The 27160-nt window shown below is 47.9% G+C and overlaps 1 protein-coding gene across 1 annotated transcript in view; it reads left to right on the plus strand.

The window, feature by feature from the left end:
• Positions 1-400: 400 nt before the first annotated feature.
• Positions 401-27160, plus strand: part of cabp2a (calcium binding protein 2a) — a 32542-nt gene continuing 5782 nt past the window's right edge. Inside the window, exons 1-3 of the mRNA XM_051932609.1 lie at positions 401-630; positions 9741-9986; positions 25535-25565. Coding sequence (XP_051788569.1) covers positions 586-630; positions 9741-9986; positions 25535-25565 — 322 coding nt within the window. The 5' untranslated portion in view covers positions 401-585. The remainder of the gene's footprint in view (positions 631-9740; positions 9987-25534; positions 25566-27160) is intronic.

Below are 27160 nucleotides of genomic sequence, written 5' to 3' on the forward strand. Positions count from 1 at the left end.
GTCTTCTCCTGCATCCTCCGCAGATTCTCACAGCTTTGCCCCCGCCAGCCCCCTTTTACTTTCAGCAGCTCTGATGGTTTTGCATTATGTTGTTTTATAGCGCCCTTCCATTCTGAAACCATTTTAAGCACAGTATATCGGGCAGTGAGAAGCCCACCGTGCTCTGACAGTTCGCTGCCTTCATCACTGAGCCACGGGCCACCCCCACCTGCTGCCCCCCCCGCACCTCCTTTCTGTGTCACTCCATCCCTCTCTCTCTCTCTCTCTCTCTCGCTGTAATCCTAGGAGAAGGGGATTAAACTGTCCTCTGCTTTTTTCTTTCTCATTTAATTCTCAGCAACCCCCCCCCCCCCACACCCCCCCTCCCCCAATACCCTCTCTCCCTTTCCATTAAGCATCCAGAAGCGTCCTGCCTGCAGTCAAGAGCGCAGACCGGGCTCGCTGTAAGTCAGCCAAAAAAAAAAACATTTTATTTTCAAAAAAGTCACGGCCATTTGTATCGAACCAAATCGGAGAAATCACTTCAACATGAAAAGTCCTTCGCTGAAGTGGTGGGAGTTCATTTAATAGTCCACTTGCAGGGCCATGGGGAACTGCACCAAACCCTCCATGAAGAGTAAGCTGGACAAGGTAGGCAGTCGTGTTTCGGGGGTGGGAGGGAGTTTGTCAAGTGGGCAGTAGGCACGGGGGGCATCTGAAAGTTACAAGTCGGCAGGCGAAGAAGCGACGCACTTTTCTGTTTTAGACGTCGCAATCAAAGCTATCTTCTCAACTACTCCTCTCGTAGACCCCACAAAGACTCTCAGTCCACCCAATAACCTCTATGGACGTCAGTCTGTTGGGCTTTGGAGAGCACAACTCCCCCCAAACCCACACCGCCACCCCAGTGGGCCTACCTGTGGGTGCAGCACAAGCTGAAGCTTAGCAGATTCTGTTGGCCATGTGAAGAGAACTCAGGGTGAGTGGAAACTGGTCAGGCTGGTGTGGGAGCTGCCCAGTCAAACTGGTGGGAATGACAGACGAGCCACAGGGACAGCTGGTCAGCCTCACTGATATCTGAACAAGAACTTGGATGAAATGAGAGGAGGTCAGTCAGAGTGGCCATGGGAGAGATGCTCCTTTGGTGTGAACGAGAATTGCTCTGTAAAAGTGACCAGTCTGGTGTGGGAGCTGCTCAGTCTGTGTTGGGTCAATCAAGCTGGTGGGAATGACAGGACAGGATCAGGGATAACTGGTCACTCTTAGTATGAATGAGAACTGTTTGATAAAATGAGAGGAGGTCAATTAGAATGGTCATCTAAGAGGTGCTCCTTTGGCTGGTGTTGCCAACAATTGTTCAGTACAATTGGCCAGTCTGGTGTAGGAGCTGCTTGGCCAAGCTGGTGTGAATGATAGACCAGCAGCAGAGATAACTGGTCACTCTGTTTGGTTAAATAAGAGGTCAGTCAGAGGCCATGTGAGAGATGCTCCTATCATTGGTGTGAATGAGAACTGCTCAGTAAAAGTGACCAGGCTGGTGTGGGAGCTGCTCAGTCTGTGTTGGGTCAGTCAAACTGGTGGCAATGACAGATGAGGATCAGGGATGACTGGTCACTCTCACTGATAAAAATGAGAACTGTTTGATAAAACGAGGAGAGGTCAGTCGGAATGGCCATGTGAGAGATGCTCCTATCATTGGTGTGAATGAGAACTGCTCAGTAAAAGTGACCAGGTTGGGGTGGGAGCTCCTTGGTCAAGTTGATGTGAATGACAGATGAAGAACAAGGACGACTGGTCTTCCTCAGTGATCTGAAAGAGAACTTTGATAAAATGAGAGGAGGTCAGTCAAAATGACCATGTGAGAGACACTCCTTTGGTGTGAATGAGACCTGCTCAGTAAAAGTGACCAGGCTGGTGTGGGAGCAGCTCAGTCTGTTTTGGATCAGTCAAGCTGGTGGCAACGACAAGTCAGGATCAGGGATGGCTGTTCAGTCTCACTGAAATGAATGAGAACTTTGATAAAACGAGAAGAGGTCGGTCAGAATGGCCATTGGTAGAGATGCTTCTTTGGTGTGAATGAGAACTGTTCAGTAAGATTGGCCAGTCTGGTGTGGGAGCTACTTGGTCAAGTTGGGTCAGTTGAGCTGGTTGGGAATGACAGATGAGGAACAAGGGGTTACCGGTCACTGTCACTGATAAGAATGAGAACTGTTTGATAAAAGAAGAAGAGGTCAGTCAGAATGGCCATGTGAGAGCTGCTCCTTCCACTGGTGTGAATAAGAACTGCTCAGTAAAACTGGCCAGTCTGGTGTGGGAACGAGAGGAGGTCAATCAAAATGGCCATAGAAGAGGTGCTCCTTTGGCTGATGTTACCAACAATTGTTCAATAAAATTTGCCAGTCTGGTGTGGGAGCTGCTTGGCCAAACTGGTGTGAATGACCAACATCAGATCAGCAGTGGAGATAGCTGGTCACTCTGTTTGGTAAAATGAGAAGCGGCCATGTGAGAGCTGCTCCTTTCATTGGTGTGAATAAGAAATGCTCAGTAAAACTGGCCAGTCTGGTGTGGAAGCTGCTCAGTCTGTGTTGGGACAGTCCAACTGGTGGGAATGACAGGTCAACAGCAGGGATAACTGGTCAGTGACGTTGATAGAAATGAGAGCTTTGATAAAATGAGAGGAGGTCAATCATAATGGCCAAAGAAGAGCTGCTTCTTTGGCTGATGTGAACAACAACTGTTCAGTAGAATTGTTCGGTTAAACTGGCCAGTCTGGTGTGGGAGCTGCTGAGTCTGAATTGGGTCAGTCAAGCTGGTGGGAATGACACATCAGGATCAGGGATAACTGGTCACTCTCTCTGATACCAATGGGAACTGTTTGATAAAACGAGGAGAGGTCAGTCAGAATGGCCATGTGAGAGATGCTCCTTTGGTGTGAACGAGAACTGTTTGGTAAAAGTGGCCAGTCTGGTGTGGGAGCTCCTTGGTCAAGTTGGTGTGAATGACAGATGAACCCCAGCGACAACTGGTCAGTCTGTCTGGTAAAACGAGGAGTGGTCAGTCAGAGTGGCCATGTGAGAGCTGCTCCTTTCATTGGTGTGAATAAGAACTCTTCGGTTAAACTGGCCAGTCTGGTGTGGGAGCTGCTCGGGCTGTGTTGGGATAGTCCAACTGGTGGGAATGACAGGTCAGGATCAGGGAGAACTGGTCACTTTCATTGATAGGAATGAGAACTTGGAAAAATGAGAGGAGGTCAGTTAGAATGGCGACAGGAGATGTGCTCCTTTGGTGTGAACGAGAACTGCTAAGTAAAAGTGGCCAGTCTGGTGTGGGAGCTGTCCAGTCTGTGTTGGGTCAGTCAAACTGGTGGCAATGTCAGATGAGGATCAGGGATGACTGGTCACTCTCACTGATACCAATGAGAACTGTTTGATAAAACGAGGAGAGGTCAGTCAGAATGGCCATGTGAGAGATGCTGCTTTGGTGTGAACAAGAACTGTTCGGTAAAAGTGGCCAGTCTGGTGTGGGAGCTTCTCAGTTTGTGTTGGGACAGTCCAACTGGTGGGAATGACAGGTCAGGATCAGGGAGAACTGGTCACTTTCATTGATAGGAAGGAGAACTTGGATAAAATGAGAGGAGGTCAGTTAGAATGGCAACAGGAGATGTGCCCCTTTGGTGTGAACGAGAACTGCTAATTAAAAGTGGCCAGTCTGGTGTGGGAGCTGCCCAGTCTGTGTTGGGTCAGTCAAACTGGTGGCAATGACAGATGAGGACCAGGGATGACTGGTCACTCTCACTGATACCAATAAGAACTGTTTGATAAAACGAGGAGAGGTCAGTCACAATGTCCATGTGAGAGATGCTCCTTTGGCGTAAACAAGAACTGTTCGGTAAAAATGGCCACTCTGGTCTGGGAGCTGCTCAGTCTGTGTAGGGACAGTCCAGCTGGTGGGAGTGACAGGTCAGGATCAGGGAGAACTGGTCAGCCATATAAGAGGTGTTCCTTTGGCTGGTGTTACCAACGACTGTTCAGTTAACTTGGCCAGCCTGGTGTGGGAATTGTACAGTCAGATACACCACGGGGTTTACTGGTCATCCTCAATGATCTGAATGAGAACTTGGATAAAATGAGAGGAGGTCAGTCAGAGTGGCTATATAAGAGATGCTTCTTTAGCTGGTGTGAATGACAGATTGGCAGCAGGGGTGACTGGTCACTCTGATTGATATGAATGACAAGAGGTCAGATGAGGATTGAGGGATTACTGGTCACTCTTGTGTATATGAATGAGAATTGTTTGATAAAACGAGGAGAGGTCAGTCAGAATGGGTGTATGAGAGCTGCTCCTTTGGTGTGAACGAGAACTGTTCGGTAAGACTAGCCAGTCTGCTTCGTCCATAACGATGCACTGCCCATTGCAGGCTGTCAGACAGTCTGGTGAAGAATAGGGGAGAGTGGAAACTAGCCAGCCAGCAAACTTTCCTGTCATGAGAGCCTGTTGGTCAGTGAGCCTGGTATGAACGGGATCCGCTTAGACAGATTTTTGTCGGGGTAGAGGGTCCGTCAGTCAACTTCAAACCACAACAAAAGGTCAGTCAGATGGATCTGCCTGAGTGCAGGGTTAGTGAGGCAGACTAGTGGTGCCTGTTGGATGTGGTCAGAGGGCTTAGTGTCCATGCAGTTAATGGCAGCTACTTAACCGGACAGACCTTTCAGACTGAGGTGTAAGCAGCAAGAAGCCGTGGTGACAGGAGGGAGAAGTGGAGTCTGTACTTTATTACCGGTGTGGTGCGGTGTGTGGCCAGCTGGGGGCGGTAGAGTCACCACAGTAACAAAGGAGAGCCTCAGTGGTCATTCCATGTTGAGTGAACGGAGTGAACATGCAGACCGCAGTGCCTATGAAGTCAGTCGTGTAATGCCCACAGCTACAGTCACAAAATGCACATCGTATGCCCGGTTACATAATGGTTAAGATTAGGGTTATCTGACTCAAAGGGTTTCGTGACTGACGTTGTGGCCTTTTACCTGACCAACATTGTAGGAAGTGCAGGCTGCGGGTAGACCCTTCTCCGTTGGGTGGTACTCATTGAGCTTTCAATGCCCGCTTCTTTTTCTGTAGGTAGCGCTGTAACTGGCCAGCATTTAACTTATCACCCACCATTTGTGGATACACTGGCAAACCCCGTACTTATGCAAAGAGAGATGTCCTCGACTTGGTGGCCAAAACTGTCATTATGACCAACTTGTCACCCCTGAGCTGCTATTGTGGTGAGGAAACTGCACCAGATGAAGGAGTCAGGTGTCATGTCATTAATTAAAAAGGAAAAAAAATAATAATTTCAAGTGCATGAGAAGCATAAAATAAATCAAACATGCACGACTCTAAAGTATTTGAGTGGAATGTAAACGGCTCACATTTCAAGTTAAATGTAAGGATGTGCCAGTAGAAGCCTACAGGTGATCTCATTTGATGTTTTACTATATAGTGCCTCTGAACGTTGGTGGGGTCTGTCAATCCCATGCCTGTCCACCTCTTCCTCCACTCTGTGACAAAGTGAAATATGCAGGAGCGGCGGTCCAGTCTGTGAAAGTGGGAAACATGAGAGGTCCTCTGTGGCAGATAACATGGGGACAAGCAGACCTCTGATAAAAACGTTACCACGTGCTGAAGCCAAGTATGCAAACCCAAGAGATGAGCGGCTCTCCAAGGTGGCGATGCCCTTCACTGTCATGCCATCTTTACACCACCCTGACCTCCACATGTCTAGTGGTCATCACCCTCACAGGACAAATATATAACGTCACCTTGTGCCATTCCAGGTTGAAGAGTCCGGCCCAATGACGTCCTCGACACAGTAGCTGGTGGTCCGTGACAAGGGCTGTCATACTCTGAGGCATCAGCCCATGCCTCCCACTAGCGGGTACCATTACTTCAGATCAGGGGTACTCAACCCCGGTCCCGGAGGTCCGCAGTCGGTGCAGGTTTTCATTCCATCCAGTTTCACAATTAGAAGTCTGGTATTTAACTCAATGGCTTGTTAGAGCGTACGTTCTTCTCGGGGCCAGTCTTTATCACTTTGTAGATTTATCATTTTCTGAAAACTTGTTTCGCATGTTTTGGGGGTCCGGAAGAAATTTGTATCTCTTGATCCTTAACTTCTCTCTGACTTTATTAACACCAGTGCCTCATGCTGCCTACACACAGATTCAGATGGCAGCACGTTAGCTGGCGAGCTGGTGGCTATTATTAGTGTTGGTTATTTGCACCTCATTGTCAACTGATGCCTGCTTAAGAGATCAGGTGACAAATAAAAACCCAAAATCAAACTAAAATTAGGCACGTGAGGATTCTGAATCACAACAAATGAGTTCATTAAGGTAGGCCCCCCCAAAAATCCATTACTTTAGCAGTAAATAAATGGGTCCTAATCCATAATTTGGTTAATGCAAAAACCTGCAGCCACTGCGGACCCCCAGAATACCTCTGCTCGAGATTTTGTCTTGTGACTCACGGTGGTAACTGTCTGTCCGGGCTTCCCACATCCTTCCTGACATGCAAGAAGTCTTCATTTAAGTGTCAGGACCACCACGATCTCAACTGTCACATGAGGCTGACTACGTGGTGTCTCTGCTCCCAGCTACGGCCCTCTCACCGGCTCATCCCTTCTAGGGGTGGTGGCATCAATGGACTCGAATTCAGAGTTTCTTAATTATACGAGAGCCCTTTCAGCCAAGGGAGCTAAAGTAGATCTCTATACTCCAAAGCTCCTGCGTTGGATTGGCCGCCACCCTGAGAGAAGTCCTCAGCAGGCCCGCACGGCCACACAGACCCCAACAACTGAATCCCTAGACTTGCAGACATCTCTAGGTGTGATGTGGTGGCAGTGCAAGCATCCTGATGTCACCACGAACCTGACCTGCTGGAACCCACAGTGGTCCTCATAAGTACAGACCCGACCACGTTGACCTCTTCTAGCAGAATGGGCCGCTGTTTTGTCACAGTGTGTAGGCCACAAAGACAGAGAGGGGCTTGCTTTAGGGTTTATGTAACCAACTGACTTTTTTCTTTGTATGGTTGTACAGTTCCTATCATAGTAAACATGTAGCCGTGTGCCGTCCACTTGTTGACTACAGTTGGAGCTCAGGCAGGGCGACAGCCGTATGTCGAGTCGGGGTGGGCTTAACTGATAGGCCACGCTGGAAGTTATTAGAATGTTAAAATGTAAACTTTTTAATAAGGAATCAGAGGAAGTGAGGGTCATAAAATGAATGGGTGGGTGAAGAGCTACGTTGAAATTCAGTTTCTGAAATAAATAAATGAATATACACACCGACTGGCCACTTTATTAGGTACACCTCGTCAAGTGCTTGTTAACGCAATCAGCCAATCACATGGCAGCAACTCAATGCATTTCGACCTGTAGACCTTGTCAAGATAACCTGGTGAAGTTCAGACTGAACATGAGAATGGAGAAGAACAGGAATTGAAGGGACTTTGAATGTGGCATTGGTTGTTGGTACCTGAAAGGTTGGTCAGAGTATTCCAGAAGCTGCTGATTGACTGGGATTTTCATGCACAACCATCTCTAGGGTTTACAGAGAATGGTCCGAAAAAGGGAACATATCCAGTGAGCGGCAGATCTCTGGGTGAAAATGCCTTGTTGATGTCGGAGGTCAAAGAAGGATGGCCAGACTGGCCGAGCTGAACAGTAACTCAAATAAGCACTCGTTACAACTGAGGTATGCAGAAGAGCATCTCTGAACATACAACATGTCAAACCTTGAAGCAGGTGGGCTACAGCAGCAGGAGACCACACTGGGTGGCACTCCTGTCAGCTAAGAACAGGCAACTGAGGCTACAATTCACACAGGCTCACCAAAATTGGACAATAGAAGATTGGAAAAAAAACGCCTGTTCTGATGAGTCTCGACTTCTGCTGTGCAATTCAGATGGTAGGCTCAGAATTTGGTATCAAGAACATGAACGCATGGATCCATCCTGCCTTGTATCAACAGTTCAGGCTGGTGGTGTTGTAATGGTGTGGGGGATATTTTCTTGGCACACTTTGGGCCCTTAGTGCCAACTGAACATAATTTAAATGCCTCAGACCACCGGGGTATTGCTGCTGACCATGTCCATCCCTTTATGACCACAATGTACTCATCTTCTGATGGCTACTTCCAGCAAGATAACACGCCATGTTACAAAGCACAGATCATCTCAGACTGGTTTCATGAACATGACGATGAGTTCACTGGACTCAAATGTCCTCCACAGCCACCAGATCTTGGTCCAATGGAGCACCTTTAGGATGTAGTGGATGAGCAGCTGACAAATCTACAGGAACTTTGTGTTGCTATCATGTCAATTTGGAGCAAATTCTCGGAGGAATGTTTCCAGCACCTTGTTGAATCTGCACCACGAAGACTTAGGGCAGTTCTGAAGGCAAATAGGGGTTCCAACCCAGAACCGGCAAGGTATACCTAATAAAGTGGCCAGTGAGTGTATCCAGTGCCCATAGTAAGTTATTCACCCCCTCAGAAGTTTTCACATTCTATGGTTGTACAGCCTCAGATCCCAGTGGGTTTAATTTGCCGTTTTTGACTCTGGTTTGAATACACAATGGGAGATCTAAAAAGTGAAAGTAGGAGAAGGATTTAGGAGTCATGGTGGACTTGACACTATCACCTCCTAGACAGTGTTCAGAAGCCATTAAGAAGGCTAACAGAATGTCAGGTTATATAGCGCCTTGATGTGTGGAGTACAAGTCTAAGAAGGTTCTGCTGAAGCTTTATAACACACTGGTGAGGCCACATCTGGAGTACTGGGTGCAGCTTTGGGCCTACCAGACATAGCAGCAGTAGAAACAGTCCAGAGAAGAGCGACTAGGCTGAGTCCAGAGCTACAGGAGATGAGTTATGAGGAAAGATTGAAAGAGCTAAGAAATTTACGGTTCAAGCAAAAGGACATAACAACACTGGAAAAAGTCCAGGAAGAGCGAGTAGGCCGATTCCAGGACTACCGTAGATGAGTTATGAAGGAAGATTAAAAGAGCTGAGACTTTACAGTTTAAACAAAAGATTAAGAGGAGACCTGACTTAAGTGTTTATAATTATGAAGGGAATTAGTCCTGTGGATCAAGATGTTGACTTTAAAATGAGTTCATCAAGAACACGGGGACACAGTTGGAAACTTGTGAAGGGAAATTTACACAGAGAATAACAGACACATGGAATAAGTGACCAAGTAGTGTGGCAGGCAGTAGAACTTTATGGACCTTCAAAACTCAACTTGATGTTGTTTTGGAAGATTTAAGTGGATGGGCCTGGAGAGCCTTGTTGGGCTGAGTGGCCTGTTCTCGTCTAGAAGGTTCTAGTATTGTGATGTTACGCAGCCAAGAGTGCGTTTAAAAGCAGGAACCCCTTGGGGTTTGACAGATTTGTTACCTTCTGTTCGTGGCTATTTATGGGACTCCCTGTGACGGATCTAAATGAAAGGAGCCCTCGTTTAGGTGGTACCTTTTAGGAACCAAAAACGGTTCTCCTCTGGAGAGTTTTGGTGCCTTTTAATTTTTTATTTTTTGTAGTTTGGCCCAGTGGACTCCTCTTGTGTCCACACTTTCACCTTCCTGAGCTCCAACCCACAACGATAAACGCCCGGACATGTTGTGTATGGCGTTAACTCACTCGGTTTCCGTGTTTCCTATGAAGGAACAGTTGCGACGTGTCTGCTGTGTACTCACTGCACGTTCACATTACTCAAAGGGTGCCGTGGATAGAGGAGGGGGCCAAGTCCTGGCGGCCGCCATGTTGGGGAGCTTGGTCTCCCGGCGAGGTGGTGAGGAACTGCCACGTCCGAGGGTGGAGGCCAGCGACGACGAAGACGAAGAGGACAGCGACCAGGAATTTGGGGAGCCCCTGTGTGCGTTGGTCCAGAACTGCACCATGCTGCATAACATCGTGGGGCCGGCCTGCATCTTCCTCCGGGAGGGCTTTGCCGAGGCGCAGCTCGTACGTAACTCCAAAACCCCACCTGCCGTTTTCAGTTTTCTCGTGTTGAGCTCTTGTCCTCATCTCACGTTTGTCCCACCTTCCTTCCTCATCGTTATCCTCATGCCCACTCATTCAGTTCATCGACCCTTCTGTGAACATCGGGCTGCTCTGGAGACGCCATATGTATGGTTGGACGTTGCTCCCCTTCTCTCCACTCATTTGCAAATCCCCAATCCGTGTTTTTTAAATGATGACCCCCTTGTCGTTGCCACCTGAAATGGAAGAGTCCCATCCATTGTCTATACTAACGCTCTATCAGTTTCTCGAATTTGTTGTTTTTGTGTGATTTCAATGCAAGTGGGGCTAAACCTAAATGATATGCCAAACCCATAACCATCGGCAGAACCACTTTGCTCTGATAATGACTCATGCTTGATGTGGACCAGTACTCACTGGTACTCCCCCGCTCTGACCTTATGAGGACCACCACTTATTTGATGTGAACCGCCACTTCACCCAACAACCAACCCTTAATTAAGAAAAACTCTGTCCCCTCACAGAGGTTTCGCACTTCCAAGCAGTTATGGTTGAAGACCATAGGGAGCCCTTGGTGATGTCCCAGAGTTACCAAAATGGTGCCCCTCACTCTCCATAACGCTCATGGGGCTGCGGTTTCAGAAGGGTCTGGAGCGTGCGCCCCTTGAGTTTCATAAATGGAGCTCTTGGTGTTCATGGCGCTCATTCAGTGTTCGTGTTCAACTTCTAGGACCGAGGAGGGTCCCTTTCAGTGGCTGGAGCATGCATCCCATAAGTTCCAAAAACGGAGCTCCCTCAGTGTCCATAGTGTGAGAGGGGGATGCAAAAGTCAGGAGCGCATGCTGCATCAGTTACATAGACGGTGCCCCTCGGTGTCCATAGTGCGTATTCAACATTATTAGACTTTGAGTCACACCCAATCCCAGGTGTCCAGACATCCCCTTGAAGTTCTAGGACCGAGGGGGTCCCTTTCAGTGTCTCGAGCGCACACCCCTTGAGATAGCAAAACGCAGCCCCCTTAGTGTCCATAGTGCGGACTGAAGGTTGCATAAAAGTCCAGGGCATACGCTGCTTGTGTTACGCAGACAGTGCCCCTCGGTGGCCATAGCACATATTCAATATTATTAGACTTCAATGAAATAACCCTCACGTTTGGGTGTCTTTGTATCACGTGTCCCTCGAGTTACCAAAACGCCACCCATAGTGGTGTCCATAGTGCAAAATGGGGGGATTGAGGAAACGTAAAAGTCCAGAACACACACTGTTTGAGTTACATCAGATGGCGGCCCTTGGCATCCTTAGCATGTATTCAATATTATTAGACTTCGCCGATAATCCTGGGAGTTAGGATATCACGCGCCCCTTGAGTTACCAAAATGGCACCCCTCAGTGTCCATAGTGCAGAATGAAGGGGTGACATAAAGTGGGTGTGAGGGATGTGTGCTGCTTGAGTTACATAGATGGCACCCCTCGGGGTCTGTAGCACGTATTCAGGGTTATTAGACTTCAAGGACACACCCAAATCCCGGCTGTCCCTTGAACTACTAGGACTGAGGTTAGCCCCCCACGGCGTCTGGAGCGCACACCCCTTGAGTTACCAAAAAACAACGCCACTCAGTGTCCATAGTGCGGACTGAAGGGGTCGCAGCCCTCGAGTTACCGAAATGGCGACTCTCGCCTGACGGCCATGTGTGTCACCTAATGGATTGTCTGGCTCTGCTTCTACAGGGTACCCCCACATTTCTGCTCTCCTACAGAATTTCTGTTTTCTGTATAGCAGTGCACTTTCGGACCTCTAAGGGGGGATTAGTGTTGGATTGGTATTAAAATTTTGACTTTGGTGTCTATACCAGCTTTCAGACCTCAGTACCAGTGAAGGAACAATTCTGAAGCAAACAACACGTAACTGTACTAGCAGCCAACTTACTCCAGCTTTACTGATGTGCCACGCCGCATCACACCGCACCATCGCTTCACTCTTGATAGATGTCAAGTGGAGGGGGCGTAGGGGTACCCTGTGAAGTCCCCAAGCGATCAGAACGTGTACTTTCATTTTATGAATTCTACCAAACAGACGTTTTTCCACAGCTGCGAAAGCGAGTGTCAAAGGAAGGTGGGAGAGTTTCAGAGTGGACTTGTACTTCCGGTACAGAAAATCCTGAAACACTGATTCTGTACAATTTTAACATTTTGTTTTTTTCGGAACTTTTCCCGTAACGGTATACTGCGCAACTCCAAAGGGGACCTGCCTCACATGGTCTCATTTAACAAAATAAATGCAATAGTCATCAGCTAAAACAGAGAGGACCACCAGCTCTTATCTTCTTCTTCAGCCACTGTATTTTTTTATTTTGTCATTGCAAATGTTTGTGATGCACCATCTGTTGGAATGACAAATGAATTCATCTTATCAGAGTCAGATAGAACTTTATTAGTACCAAGGAAAGAATCTGGTGTCTACACGCTTTAGAAAGTGTCAGTGTGGATAGTTTTAGCAAACACCATTGCACCACCAGGGTGAGCCCCCAGCATGTCTGTCAGTGGCAATCCTCTAAGTGGAACCTCGCCCCCGCCCCCGCCCCCATACCGTTGGAAGACTGTCATTAATGATTTGCCAAGGGGAACATGACTGTTGGTGGAAATTCTGCAAAGGGAACAACCTCCCCCCACACACATTGATGACTTATCCTACTATATAAAAGCGGTCGGGATTGTACTTCTGTCCCGTGAGTGCTACGCAGGCGCGGAGTTTCACGCACACCCCGTCCATTTTGCAATGCACGATGGGATTTGTAGTTTCGTTTTTCCAGGTAAAAGATGATTTTTCTACTCCAGACTGTGCGATATATCTACTATATAAAAGCGGTCGGGATTGTCCTTCCGTCCCGTGAGTGCAAAGCGTAGCAGTATTCCGCTTATCACAGAATTACTACTTGCGGCTTGCGGCATGAAGCAATGCGATGTGAGCAGAGTTCTGGTGCTCCCATCGTTCCCTTGCTTTTGTGCGCGATGCGCTGGAAAAATAGACGAAATTATGTCTCTGGAAATAATTAATGTTGATGGAGTACAAATACCTCACCGCGTAGTAAATATCAGGGGAGATGGTGCTTGCTTATTCTTATCTATAGCTTATTTAGTGCATGAAACTCCGTCTTTAGCGGTACAGATTTGGGCTGACATTGTACGACTTTGGACAGGCATTCGAGGGGATAAAAAACGTAGGTTTCGGGAGATGTTATGAATGGGCATTTTGATGTTCTCATTCCCTACACTTACATGCCTGATATACACATGGAGCGCACACAAATTGAGGATAAAAGTCGGTCGCCTTAAAAGGCGGGTGAGCCTAGTATAGATGATTCTCTGATGGGACCCCCCGCCCCCATGCCGTTGGAAGACTTTCATTAATAATTCACCAAGGGGAACATGACTGTTGGTGGAAGTTCTGCAAAGGGAACAACCCCCCCCCATTGATGACTTATATAGATGATTCTCTGATGGGACCAAGATAGAACATCACACGCCAATAGCAGGACCTCACCCACCAATGGTAGGACCTCACAATTCAATAGTGGGACCTCAAACACCAATGGTAGAAGATTACACGCCAGTAGCAGGACCTCACACACCAATGGTAGAACATTACACACCAATAGCAGGACATCACACACCAATGGCAGGACCACACACACCAATAGCGGGACCTCACACATCAATAGCGGGACCTCACACACCAACGGTAGGACCTCACACATCAATAGTGGGACCTCAAACACCAATGTTAGAACATTACATGCCAATAGCAGGACATAACACACCAATCACAGGACCTCACACACCAATAGCAGGACATCACACATCAATAGCGGGACCTCACACACCAATTGTAGAATATTACACACTAGTAGCAGGACCTCACACATCAATGGTAGAACATCACACACCAATAGCAGAACCTCACACACCAATGCCAGGACCTCAAACACCAATGGTAGGACCTTAAACACCAATGGTAGGACCTCACACACCAATAGGAGGACCTCATACACCAATGGTAGAACATTACACACCAGTAGCAGGACCTCACACACCAATGGTATTACACGCCAATATCAGGACATCACACACCAATGGCAGGACCTCACACACCAATAGCAGGACATCACACACCAATGGTAGAACATCACACACCAATAGCAGGAACTCACACACCAATGGTAGGACCTCACACACCAATAGGAGGACCTCACACACCAATGGTAGGACCTCACACACCAATGGCAGGACCTCCCCAACTCAATGGCAGGACCTTATAGACCAATAGCAGGACATCACACACCAATGGCAGGACTTCACATATCGATTGTGTGTTCACCCTGAGATGGATTGGTCCAAGTGGTGGGGGGCTAAACTGTAACCTTCTTTGTGAAGCCCCCCGAGAGCTCCATCCATCTTGCCATGAGGGTGACACCCACTTCTGCCACCAACTATAAGCCAAACTAAATGTCTGGGGTTCAAGTCGACAACTCCAGATAAAATCTTCCCTGATGACCTTCTAATGATTTGCAGTTGAATTTAATCATAGATATCCGACGTAGTGATAGATGTTGGGCTGCTCTTACTTTTTGCATGTGCCAAATGAGCGTTTATGTGTGTTTAAATGTTACAATGGACTACAGGAAGTAAACATGGCAGGAGGTTTGTTATTTTACATCACCTATTCTAAATGATTCGTCGAGTTTTGTTAAAGAAAATAAACATTTTATGGGACGGTGGCACGGTGGGTCAGTAAGGAGATCCCCAAAGGGGTCCACATGTCCCAGTTCCTCCATATGTGGAGTTTGCGTGTTCTCTCTGTGTTCATGTGGGGTTCCTCTGGGTGCTCCATTTCTTCCCACTGTTCAAAGACATGCAGGCTACGTGACTAGGTGACACCAAATTGGCCTTGGTGTGTGTGTGTGTGTGTGTGTGTGTGTGTGTGTGTGTGTGTGTTATTGCCCTGTGGTGCCCTGTCCAGTGTGTTTTTCTGCCTTTTACCCTACGCTAGGTGGCATAGGCTCCAGCACCCCCTACTCCTCCCCCACCCCATGACCCTGGTCTGAATTAACAGGGTTAGAAAACAACATGACATTTCAAGGGGTGCACTTACTTTTTCACATGCCTGTATGTAACAAACACTGAAGAATTTGCCAAAAAATAAATAAAAATAAAAAGCTTTGCAGACACCAGAAGAACACGCAGAATCCACAGGGGGAGCCAGGATTGGAATTTGGGGTCCCAGAGTGGTCCGTCTAGTTTGGGTTTACTGCCGCGTGTGCAGAGTGCATCTTAAATTGTGACTGACAAACGTAGTATGTGTGGAAATTCCCTGGATGCTCTGATCATCAATGTCACAACATGTCTGCCATCTGTCAAAGGGCGACCACAATATTAATAATTAACCAAGTGTGGGGGACTTTTATATGACTGTGCATAACCGTTACAAAGTATTACAACTGATGCTGTGTTGGAGCGCCACTCTAAGTGCCATCTTGCAAAGGAGGAATCCAGAGATCTCAAAGTACAGTCCAACAACTGTGCCACCAGGACAAGCAGGCTAAGGTCCATAAATGGTGCCCTGGGCTTCACGGGTTTCAGTGTCATTGGGTGTGGACCAGACCTTAAATAAAAAACAATTTGCTAACCCATCCACCCATTATCCAACCAGCTGAGTCCAAACACAGGGTCACGGGGGTCTGCTGGAGCCAATCCCAGCCGACACAGGGCACAAGGCAGGAACCAATCCTGGATAGGGTGCCAACCCACCGCAGGACACACACAAACACGGGCCAATTTAGAATCGCCAATCCACCTAACCTGCATGTCTTTGGACTGTGGGAGGAAACCGGAGCGCCCGGAAGAAACCCACGCAGACACGGGGAGAACATGCAAACTCCACACAGGGAGGACCCGGGAAGCGAACCCAGGTCCCCAGGTCTCCCAACTGCAAGGCAGCAGCGCTACCCACTGCGCCACCGTGCCGCCCAATTTGCTAACCCTCAGATGTCAATAGAAGTGGAAGGATGGAGCAGACGAGGGGCACCTCACATCCGCTCACTTTGTGTCAGTGGGGTCAGGAGTTACAGAAAGAGGACCCCGGGGGGGTTAAAGGCTTGCACTGCAGTACACGTGATAGTCCTCCCAAACGGTTGGGTCCCAGCCAGAGTCACACCTGCTGCAGGACGGTCAGGCAGGCTGCTGCGAGAACTGGAGGACATCTTAAACAACGAGAATGACATTAACCGCAATGGCATGGTTAGCAGAGATCGGGCGGGCGCTTAGCAAGACCTCTCACTCTTCTGGGATTTGAAAGGCCGCTCTTGTTATTGGGAGGCCTAAAAGATTTAGGTCTGCCAGCCTGCAAAGTAGTCTGCTGCGCGGTTTCACAGGGATTAAGTCGGGCATTACACCATTTTGATGGAGGCTTAGAGAAGCTGTGATGTCCGGGCACAGAGCTGCGTTTCAAAGCCAACGCTCCTCTTAGCCGCAGGAACATCTGGCTAGGCAGTAACAGGTGGGCCATGCACCCCCCAGTCACTTGAGGGAGGGGGTTTGGCTTAGGGGTCCGGAGAGCAACTTACTTCATTTTGAAATTGCGCCTTTAGATAGATAGATAGATAGATAGATAGATAGATAGATAGATAGATAGATAGATGTGAAAGGCACTATATAATAGATAGATAGATAGATGTGAAAGGCACTATATAATAGATAGATAGATAGATGTGAAAGGCACTATATAATAGATAGATAGATAGATGTGAAAGGCACTATATAATAGATAGATAGATAGATAGATAGATAGATAGATAGATAGATAGATAGATGTGAAAGGCACTATATAATAGATAGATAGATGTGAAAGGCACTATATAATAGATAGATAGATAGATAGATAGATAGATAGATAGATAGATAGATAGATAGATAGATAGATAGATAGATAGATACTTTATTAATCCCAAGGGGAAATTCACATACTCCAGCAGCACCACCTCAAACTATGCGGTGGGGACAAGGCGAGTAGAATGTACCCCTCCATGCGGATCTCTGATTGGCTGCTTTACGTCACCCTTATTTTACAAGGTGCCTGTATGCATATTATATACGGTGGCCACCAGAGGGCGCTGCAGCTCCTCAAACCCAACACACAAGTGCAGTCGTACAGTCAAAGCTGTTTTATTAAATCCAACTCCTTATACGAGTTTCAGTAGTCCTTGCACAGACTTTCCTCTGCGTCTCTCCTCCAGGTAAGCTTTGTCTACTCAGATGAGGCCGGGTGGCTCATTTATTATCTCAGGACCCGGAAGTACTTCTGGTGTCAAATGACTACAAGGCCTGGCAGCACCTCCTTCGAGGTGGGCACCTTTCTTATAGCTCCCTCTGATGGCACACCAAGACTACAAGGTGCCCTGTGGGAGTATGAATGGGAGATCTGCCCAAGGGAAGCTGCCACCTAGCATACTGGGGGAATAAATGCCCCCCCCCCCCCCCCCCCGAGACAGTCCTTCCCTATCTTTCCGTTCCATTCCGAAACACATGAAGCTCTGATCTTTCTCCCTCAAAAACATCAAACGTTAGTCCTTAACAATCTGTGGATGATAACGTCTGTTGAACAAGCTAGCTAAGCGGAGGCAGGGTGCGCTCCAACACGTGGCAAGAGGTAGAGCAACTCGAATGGAGGAATGATTATTGTGGCTGTCTGTATTGGTGCTTTGTACTTCTTCTATCAAAAAGATAGAAACGTCCTGTAAATAGTAAGAAATCCTTTGTTATTATTATTTCATAGAGTCCCCTGTGTTTTTAGGGTGTCGGGCTCCTTCAAGGTTTGTTTTTTATCTCCATGTGGCTAATTATGCACGCACAGGGCACCCGCATCTCCTTCTCTTGTCCTGATGTGGAAGTCGAAGATTGACCTGGAAATTCGGCGACAAGCAGGCATAACTCGTTATTTATGCTGTGGTGGCATGCAGGGGCCATTCCTGCCTCCTGATCCCGACACAGACAGACGCAGGACACAAGTTCAGCACACATGTTTCGATGTTTGTTTTCTTTTTCCTCGTGGGAAACGCTTTCCCCTGTTTCCCACCGGCACAGCACAGTTTATAGCACTTCCTCTGCTGTTTTTCACTCCCTGTCTGTCTGTCTGTCAAGCGTTGTCCACCTCCTCCTGACTGTGGCCCCTTTCCTGGGTCACTCGGAAGTGCTCCAGGTTTCTGGTGACCTTCTTCCAGGTGTGGAGAAAGTGCTGCAACAAAAGCCTCAGCAGGAGCCGCAGTAGGGGCAGTGCCCACGGAAACTCCCATGAAGCCCTGTGGGAGTTCGAGGCACCACTGCAACCCAGGGGGGCATCACCTAGCACTCTGGGGGAGATAATGCCCTGAATATGTCACCCAAAGTTCTTCCAGTGTAGGGGTGTCCCGGCTGGGTAAAGGCCCTGGCCATCCGCCACACTGTATATCCATCCATCCATTTTCCAACCCGCTGAATCCGAACACAGGGTCATGGGGGTCTGCTGGAGCCAAACCCAGCCAACACAGGGCACAAGGCAGGAAACAATCCTGGATAGGGTGCCAACCCACCGCAGGACACACACAAACACACCCACGGGCCAATTTAGAATCACCAATCCACCTAACCTGCATGTCTTTGGACTGTGGGAGGAAACCGGAGCACCAGGAGGAAACACACGCAGACACGGGGAGAACATGCAAACTCCACACAGGGAGGACCCGGGAAGCGAACCCAGGTCCCCAGATCTCCTAACTGCGAGGCAGCAGCGCTACCCACTGCGCCCCCGTGCCGCCCACACTGTATATGTTTTATAAAAATTAAATTTTGAGAACCCGCATTATTTACTGATCTGTTTTACCACTAACTAAATCCCACAGAGTCTGTAATGCAAATTGATCAGCTTAATATGCCCGGTCTAGGGGGGGCAGTCCTATCCAATGTTAGCTCAGGGAGGGGTGGAGCGCTGAGGAAAAAATTCTCCGAATTATCAGTAAATAATTTGCTAAGAAAAACGCTTTGAAGAAATTTGCCAATCAACACTAGTCTGGACCTCAGGGGGACGAGAGGGACAAACTTCTCAGGTGCCAAGCAAGTGGGCGGACTATCTGAGGGGGTGGGAATACCACTAGGAGCTGCAGGTAAGGGGGGGGCAACAGACAGAGCCCTCCCTCAGAAGAGCACTTCAATCGGATGTGTCCCCCCGGGCTGCTGAAGCCTGTCATCCTCCGATTGGACCCCGGACTTGGGTGGGCTCACAGAGAGCCGGGCAAATCGTGTGGCATACGAGTCACCTCTGACCCCAGGTGAGTGCGGAGCTGGGTGGCAATGCATTGGGACAAGCGGATAGGAGCCACTGAAGACCAGAGCGGTGGGCAGATGCCAACAGCCCCTTTTTAGGGCCACTCCCCAGTAATTGACATTAAGAGGCAGACTCCATTCCTCCATCTCTCACGCGCGTGCCCCCCCTGGGTCGTTATAATGTGTAGTCGTGTCTAATGATCAGCTGAATGAAATGAATCCTCCAGCACCATTAACCCTGCAGGTGATGCTTTGGCACCGCACCCTCCGACCCAGGCACGCGCTCCTGCTGTGCTTTGCGCCAACATGACGGGCTCAGGGGATTATTTCTGTTATTGCGACTTATGGGGCTGATAAGGGAGAAGGCAATGCATTCTGATAGCACTCAGCAATCAAGACACATTGAGGAATGTTAATCCTCTTTACAGGATGAAACGAAATGGATTGCTTATTTTGACTTTTTTTTTTTCACGATGCATTGTCGTCTGCCAGTGCTTGAGATGAAATTTGTCAACAGAAGAAACCCGGTGGGGGGGTGACGGTGTCTGCTAAATCGAAGCCCGAGACTTTCGTGTGACTGTCAGATGCCATCCATGCGACACAAACCAGCAGAGTCAGGCGTGGCAGAACGTCTTCATCTGTGAAACCGTGTCCATTACGAGAAGTATCTCTGAAAAGCCAAGCAGGAAGTCAAGAAAGACCTCAACAAATGGAGGCCCACCGTGACCCAGCCGATGAGCTGTTGAACGAGACGGCCATGGAGCGCTTAATTGAAGAAATGGGGCTGTGCGCCTTGAAGAGTCCCAAAAGAAGTTGGGCAACAACAAAACAGTAGAACATCATCCATGGGGGGAAAAAATCCCGACAACTCGTTTCCCATCAGTCACATGTCGAGTCATCCCGTTGTAAGCTCACAAGGGGCAAATCGCAGGCATTGTTTTGGTAAATTTGGTAAAAAAAAAAACTACATGTGGAAAATTAGAGCAGTGCAGGCGAAGAACACAAGCTTATAGAACTGAAGACAGGACTCTTGACCAATGAACGAGGGGGAGAAGCGGGTGTTCAATTCAAATGTTCCAGCCAGTGTGAACGCGTCTGATTTTCCAGACATTTTTAAGAGACTGCATTTTAGCAAAATATGCATGTGGCTTGTAATGACGGCTGAAAAGAAAATTTAATCTTGAAACTTACAAATGTTCTGATTGAATGGGCGTCTATGGAGACCAACGTGGGGCAAAAGCAAATATTAGAAAAACGCCAATGGGAAAAAGAAAATTTCACACCTATCATTTTACGTCAGTCACCTGCCAAGTCACCCCGTGGTATGCTTCTAGTAAGCAAAACGCATGAATTTTTTCCTAAAATATTGTTAAATACTGCGGTGGGTTGGCACCCTGCCCAGGATGGGTTCCCTGCCTTGTGCCCTGTGTTGGCTGGGATTAGCTCCAGCAGACCCCCGTGACCCTGTGTTTGGATTCAGCGGGTTGGAAAATGGATGGATGGATATTGTTAAATAAACCACTTCTGGCAAATCAGAGAAGTGCACGCCAAAAAACATGAGAATTCAAATTGAAGACAGGACTCTTGACCAATGAATGAAGGGGAAGAGGCGGGACTTCAATTCAAATGCTCCACCCCATGTGAGTGTGTTTCCTCAGTGTGCACCACTCTGATTTTCCAGACATGTTAAACAGACAATCGATTTTAGAAAAAACATGCGTATGGCTTGTAGTGAGGGCTGAAAAGAAAATGTAATCTCATGGAGAACGGAGATAGCAAATGTTTTGACAGAATGGGCGTCTATGGAGACCAACGCTGGGCAGCAGCAAACAGTTTAAAAACACCTCTCACATGTCAAGTCACCCCATTGTATGCTTCCAGTAAGCAAAACACATGCATTTTTTGCTAAAATATTGTAAAATAAACCACGTCTGGCAAATTAGAGAAGTGCACGCTGAGCAAATGAGTGTTTAAATTGAAGACAGGACTCTTGACCAATTAATGAAAAAAAGAGGTGGGACTTCAATTCAAATGTTCTGCCCCTCTTGAACGCGTTTGATTTTGTGTAACAGAACCAATTTTAGCAAAAAATGCATGTGCATGGGCATCAATGGAGATCAATGCTGGGCAACCGTACGCAGTGTAAAAACACCGATGGGAAACAAAAATATTTGTTTCACGTCACTCACACGTCAAGCAATCCAGTTGCAGGGTCCCAATAGGTGCAAAGTCGTCCAGTCACAGACCCACCCTGGGCATTATGTCCTCAAAAGGGGGCAGAAGATGCCTTCAGAATTTAACAAGAAACAACAATGCCAAAATGAGTGGCTTGGCCTACATACATCAAGAGTGGAACTAAAGCATTTTGCCCGTTGTGAGCATTCGACTGGATGACTTCACGTGTGGATTATGTGAGCCCCACGTAACGGGAGATTTCTTGCTAGTGTTTGCTGTTATCCCGTGTTGGTCACCATTGAGTCCCGTTCTACCAGAAACTTTGTTATCTCCATTCTGCATTAAAGTGTAATATAGTGGGCAAAGCACCTTTGTAAATAAATGAATAAAAAGGGATCCTCGGGCCAGGGGGCTGTAGGTGTGGGCGACAGCATGATAAGGCAGCCCCAGGGTGGGTAACTGGCCAGCCCAGCGTTCACGTGCAGACATGACTGGCAGTCAGTTGCCTCGTTAGCACTCTGGAGGCCGTCATTGCCACAACTGTGCCCATCTATCAGCATGTAAAAAAGGGGCGCCTGAGTAGAGAAGGGGGTGAATGGTTTAGGACAGGGGTGGGCAACATCAGTCATGGAGGGCCACAGTGGTTGCAGGTTTTTGTTCCAGCACAGTTTCTTAATGAGAAGTCAATTATTGCTGATGAAGCTCTTATTGCTCGAGTGACATTTTGATGCTTCATTTTAGTGGTCTCGCTTGTTAAGGTTCCCCACCCTTAATTGCTTACTTCAGTCTTAAACAGCTGTATTGTTTTTAATGGCTCCATATTAGTAATAATATGCAAACGACAAAGGAGCCAGCAGTTCTCCATCTGACTTGTTTCCATTTACACCTGAGTGGATTCATTCTGCACTATTGGGTTTAATAAAACAATTAGGAGGAAAATGTGAATGACTGAGAATGATCCGTTTTTAGACTTCAAACCATTTGGATGAGATCCTTAGAAAGGAAAAAAATCTACGATTCAAGAGCCTAACATTGCAGACTAACGAGCCATAAAATGAAATAAGGTTCTGAGACTGGCAGGGATTGGTTTCTAATTAAGCAATTGCATTGGAACGAAAACCTGTAGCCACTGAGGCCCTCCAGGCCCATCGTTGCCCACTCCTGGTTTAGCGAAGTGGTGTGATGAAGCGTTGAACCTGTGACGACAGTGTATGGGGTTAGTGGAGACGACAGAAGTGGCCTCTTCTCTGTGTATACCAATTAGAGGTGGCAGAGAGAGAAAGAAAGAGAGACCCCTGTAGGCTGCCCAGGAGTTCCTGGCAGAGTTCGGGAAGTAGGCCGTCAGGGCCGTGGAGTTTTCACCAAAAGAGGAACTGCGGTCGGGGAGACCATAGAAGATCCAGCACTTTGAATCTTGAAGCTTGTGGGTCTGTTAGGATCGTGGTGAAGGAGGTGACACGGTCATGGATAACAGATGAAATGCGGGGTTCTGCTTCCTCAGAGGCTGGCTTTTCTAGCCTGCTTCCTGTTTTTTATCCCCCCTACGTGTGCCACCAACCTGCAGAAAGTCCTATTCATGAGAAGCAACTTTCTTCGAGTGAAAGGCCGCCACATCTAACCAGCATCGCATCTCGGTGTTTACTAGATTGCAGTTTTCTTTGTGGCCTTATTCTTGTCAGTTTGATATGATAGACCTCCATGTCTGAGATTGTCTGCTGAATATTAAACAGATGTCTGAAGTGTTACTGCCAGCAGAATCGGAGCTAACTTGTAACTGTCTGATCTACTTGGGTCTCCTGCATGGCTCTTTATTAATTTATTCATTTCAGAAACTTTCTGCACTGCACATTTTGCACTTAGGGGTCTCAAACCCCTGTTTGTGGACCTTTGCTTTAATGCAAGCCCCCAACGCGCTGTTCCACCTACAGTACCTCTCGACTGTGTGTGTCCTCATTTGCCTGGCTCATCCTCGGTTTCATTATCGCCGTTTGCAGGCGGTGGCTGCTGGGGATCATGGAGCTAATCCGGACCAGCACAGAAAGCATGGGATTACATTTTTTTTTCACTGCCATCACTATAAACAACATGGGGTAAGAAAAGTGTAAAAACGTGTAACGCTTGGGTGGCGTCTCCTTTTAAGGTGATGCCCTTCCTGAACTGCTGTTCTCCTTTATCTCCACTGGCTAAGATTACAGTTGTTCTGTAATCAGCTCCCTAGGTAGGACCACCAGTAGGTGGGGTATCCCCCTTTGAGTGATGTCCTGAACAGAGTGAGATGTGTGCGCTTTCCATGACCAATTTAGACAACATCCAGCACACCCCAGGTAGGGAAGAACATGAAAACTCAATCCGCCGTGACAAACCTCGAGCCCTGGCACCACGAAGCAGTACCGCTAACTATGGGCCCACCATGCGGACTCGGCTTTCTTTCCTCCTTCGTTTCTCCTTCTTTAGTTCCACCCTCAATATTTTCAACTCAAGCCCCCAACCCCATTTTTGCATTTGTTGTTCTATGTTTCATTATAAACCTTGTAATGGAATGGGGCCATCAGTGAGCCCAACAGTACAGTCCCGGGTTCAAACAATGGATAGTTTATTCCCCACTAAACCTCCAAACAGTTGGAAGCACAAGCAACATCTCTCTGTCTCTCTCTCTCTACAAGTCACAATTCCTCTCAAAGCTGCATTGCCCTTCTCCAGTCGAGTGTTGCTCCACATCCTCCCAGGTCTGACATCCTTATTTGAGGACCAGGAAGTACTTCTGGTTCCAGGGCCACTGCCCAATGGATCATACAGAAGTCGCATAGATTGGGAAGCACATCTCCCTACAGTACCCCCCTTGCGCCACCCATGGTATCTAGCAGGGCTGTATTGCTGGACTACAGTTCCCAGCATTCGATGCTGGTTCCCAAATGGGTGCCGCCATGGAGGGCTGCTGCCATCTAGTGCCCGGGGATGGGAAACAACTAGATATCATTCTGTGATCATCCTTCCCTTTTCTCCTGCCCTGGGAACCATGTCCGGCTGGGATGTCCATCCATCCCCTGGGGCAGCATTATCCCGGTGCGACCTCCTTACTTCTCTTGGCTGGGATGTCTTTCTGTATTCTCGGGGGCCTCCCTTCTGGGTAAAGGATCTTCCTGACTTCCTGCCAGGATGTCTGTCCACCTCATATGCCTCCTAAATTGCATTTTCGGTCCCATTTCGGGGGACGTAATGCTTGTTGTGAGCCTATGACTAGATGACATGATGTGTGGATTACGCAACATGAGATCCCCCCCCCCCACCCCGATGTTTGTTCGCTGTGGTCCAGTGTTGGTCACCATAGACGCCCACCCTATCAGTAAGTCTGAGAATGGAGACTTCCATGATATTCCATTCCAGGTCATTATGGAAATGAGGACCCTATTGCGACATGGTGGAGCAGTGGTAGAGCTGCTGCCTCACAGTAAGGAGACCTGGGTTCATTTTCTGTGTGGAGCTTGCATATTCTCCCCGTGTCTGCGTGGGTTTCCTCTGGATGCTCCGGTTTCCTCCCACAGTCCAAAGATATGCAGGTTAGGTGCATTGGCGATCCTAAATTGTCCCTAGTGTGTGCTTGGTGTGTGTGCACGCCCTGCAGTGGGCTGGCACCCTGCCCGGGGTTTGTTTCCTGTCTTGCGCCCTGTGTTGGCTGGGATTGGCTCCAGCAGACCCCCTGTGACCCTGTAGTTAGGATATAGCAGGTTGGATAATGGATGGATGAAGGACCCTCTTGCCTTTTGCTCACAGACAGGCCTCATTCTTGGAGGGCGCATCTCTTCTTCCCAAGCAGTCCCCACACACCACATTGAACTTCATTCCCTGCCCATGTCTTGGCTTCATCTCGTGACTTTGTTTTCTTTCCATTGACAACGGAAGTCATGTTAAAATTGTACATGAAGTGTCTGATGATTGTTTCTTTTTCTGACCAATCAGCTTAAACGTCTCATTTTTATTTCTCTGCCTTACCTTTGGAACCACAGGACCGGGATCTGAGGCCAGAAGAAATCGAAGGTGAGGCTTCATGTGGATGAGTGGGCCGTCCAGTGTGACTCCGTGTGTCCGCGCCGCGCCGTCTTCATCGTTATAGTTGCACTCGATGCTCAGAGCTGTAAAACAAAAGCCACACAAATGTATCTGATCTCTTTAACCCCAAGGTTGTGTCAAACTCTGGGCCAGGAGGGCCGCAGTGGCTACAGATTTTCATTCTAACCCTTTTCCTAATCAGCTACCAGTTTGCTCTGCTAATTAACTCCTTTTCCCTTCATTTTAATAGCCCTGTTTTTAAGGATTCAGTCCTCTGAAATGATTCCGTTCTTCATTAAATGACAGCCAGACTGAAATGAGACGTGAAACGAGCCAACAGATGACCAGCTAAACTGGGGCTTCAAACTCCAACCAATCTCTTAATGAGAAGCTGAGTCTGAAGCTGTTAATTAAACCCGTTATTTCATTCCATGGCTTGTCACTGCTCTCATTCTGCCACAGAAGACATTTCCAAAACTGTTGATTCTTCGGTTTTTTCTAAGAACACCATCAAAATGTTTTGGTGACCTGAGAAATCAACCTTACTGAGACCTTCATCTTTCTTTATGTTCAGATATTGTGTCACGGGCACAAGGGGGCTGGTCATGTGGCATCTTGTTTTGTGTCTCATTATTATTATTTGGCTGCTAATTAAGGAAAATCAAGTTAATTAAAACTAAAGCTAATTAAGGGGTCCGAGTCTTCAAGAGCAAGTCAATTAAAATGAATGTAAAAGGAGTTAATTAGCAGCAAAAACAGGTCACTAATGAAGAAGAGGGTTAGAATGAATACCTGCAGCTACCGCGGCCCTCCAGGACTGGAGTTCGGCACCTGTGCTTTAACCCATCCCACCATTTCCTTACGGGGGGTCTAGTGTCTCAAACGGACTGGTTGCTTTTGAGCATCTTAACAGTGCAGTGGCGGTCCCCATTGGTTTTAGTGATGCTTTCATTGATTGGATCTGCCAGGAAGGGTCCGGCCACTGCTACTTTCACAGCAGTGCGAGTGGAGGGGACACCGGCCCGGCCAAAATTTAAGGAAATTAAGTCTTTTCGCAGAGGTGGCGTGCCCCAGAAACGTACATTAGCAGGACCTACCTACTGAGAAGGTCATACTTGGGCCAGACGACAGAACCCCGCTGTCTATAGATGAATAAAAAAAATCTGAAAGCATCATGCAGCGAGTGCCTACAAACATGGGTGGCATTTCCAGTAGTGTGACGGTCTGTAGATGGATTGGGAGAGCATGGGAGGTCTTGAGATCGCTGGAAAGGGGTGCGTGGAGCTCCCGATATCTCTGCAAAGGGACGAACGTCCAAGTCTTTAGAGTTCTGGTGCTTCCTGTCTTACTATATGGCTGTGAGACATGGACGCTATCTAGTGACACGAGATGAAGACTGGACTCCTTTGGTGTCTCTTTGGAGAATCCTTGGGTATCGCTGGTTTGACTTTGTGTTGTTCAAGGGGTCCCGAATGAGGCACATGACCTGCATTGTGAGCGAGCGTCCATTATACCACTACAGCCATGACGTGAGATTTCCTGAGGGTTATCCGGCTCTCAGGACCCTCATTGTTGAGAGGCTG

Source organism: Erpetoichthys calabaricus, chromosome 10, assembly GCF_900747795.2.
Source record: "Erpetoichthys calabaricus chromosome 10, fErpCal1.3, whole genome shotgun sequence".
Classification (NCBI taxonomy): Eukaryota; Metazoa; Chordata; class Cladistia; order Polypteriformes; family Polypteridae; genus Erpetoichthys; species Erpetoichthys calabaricus.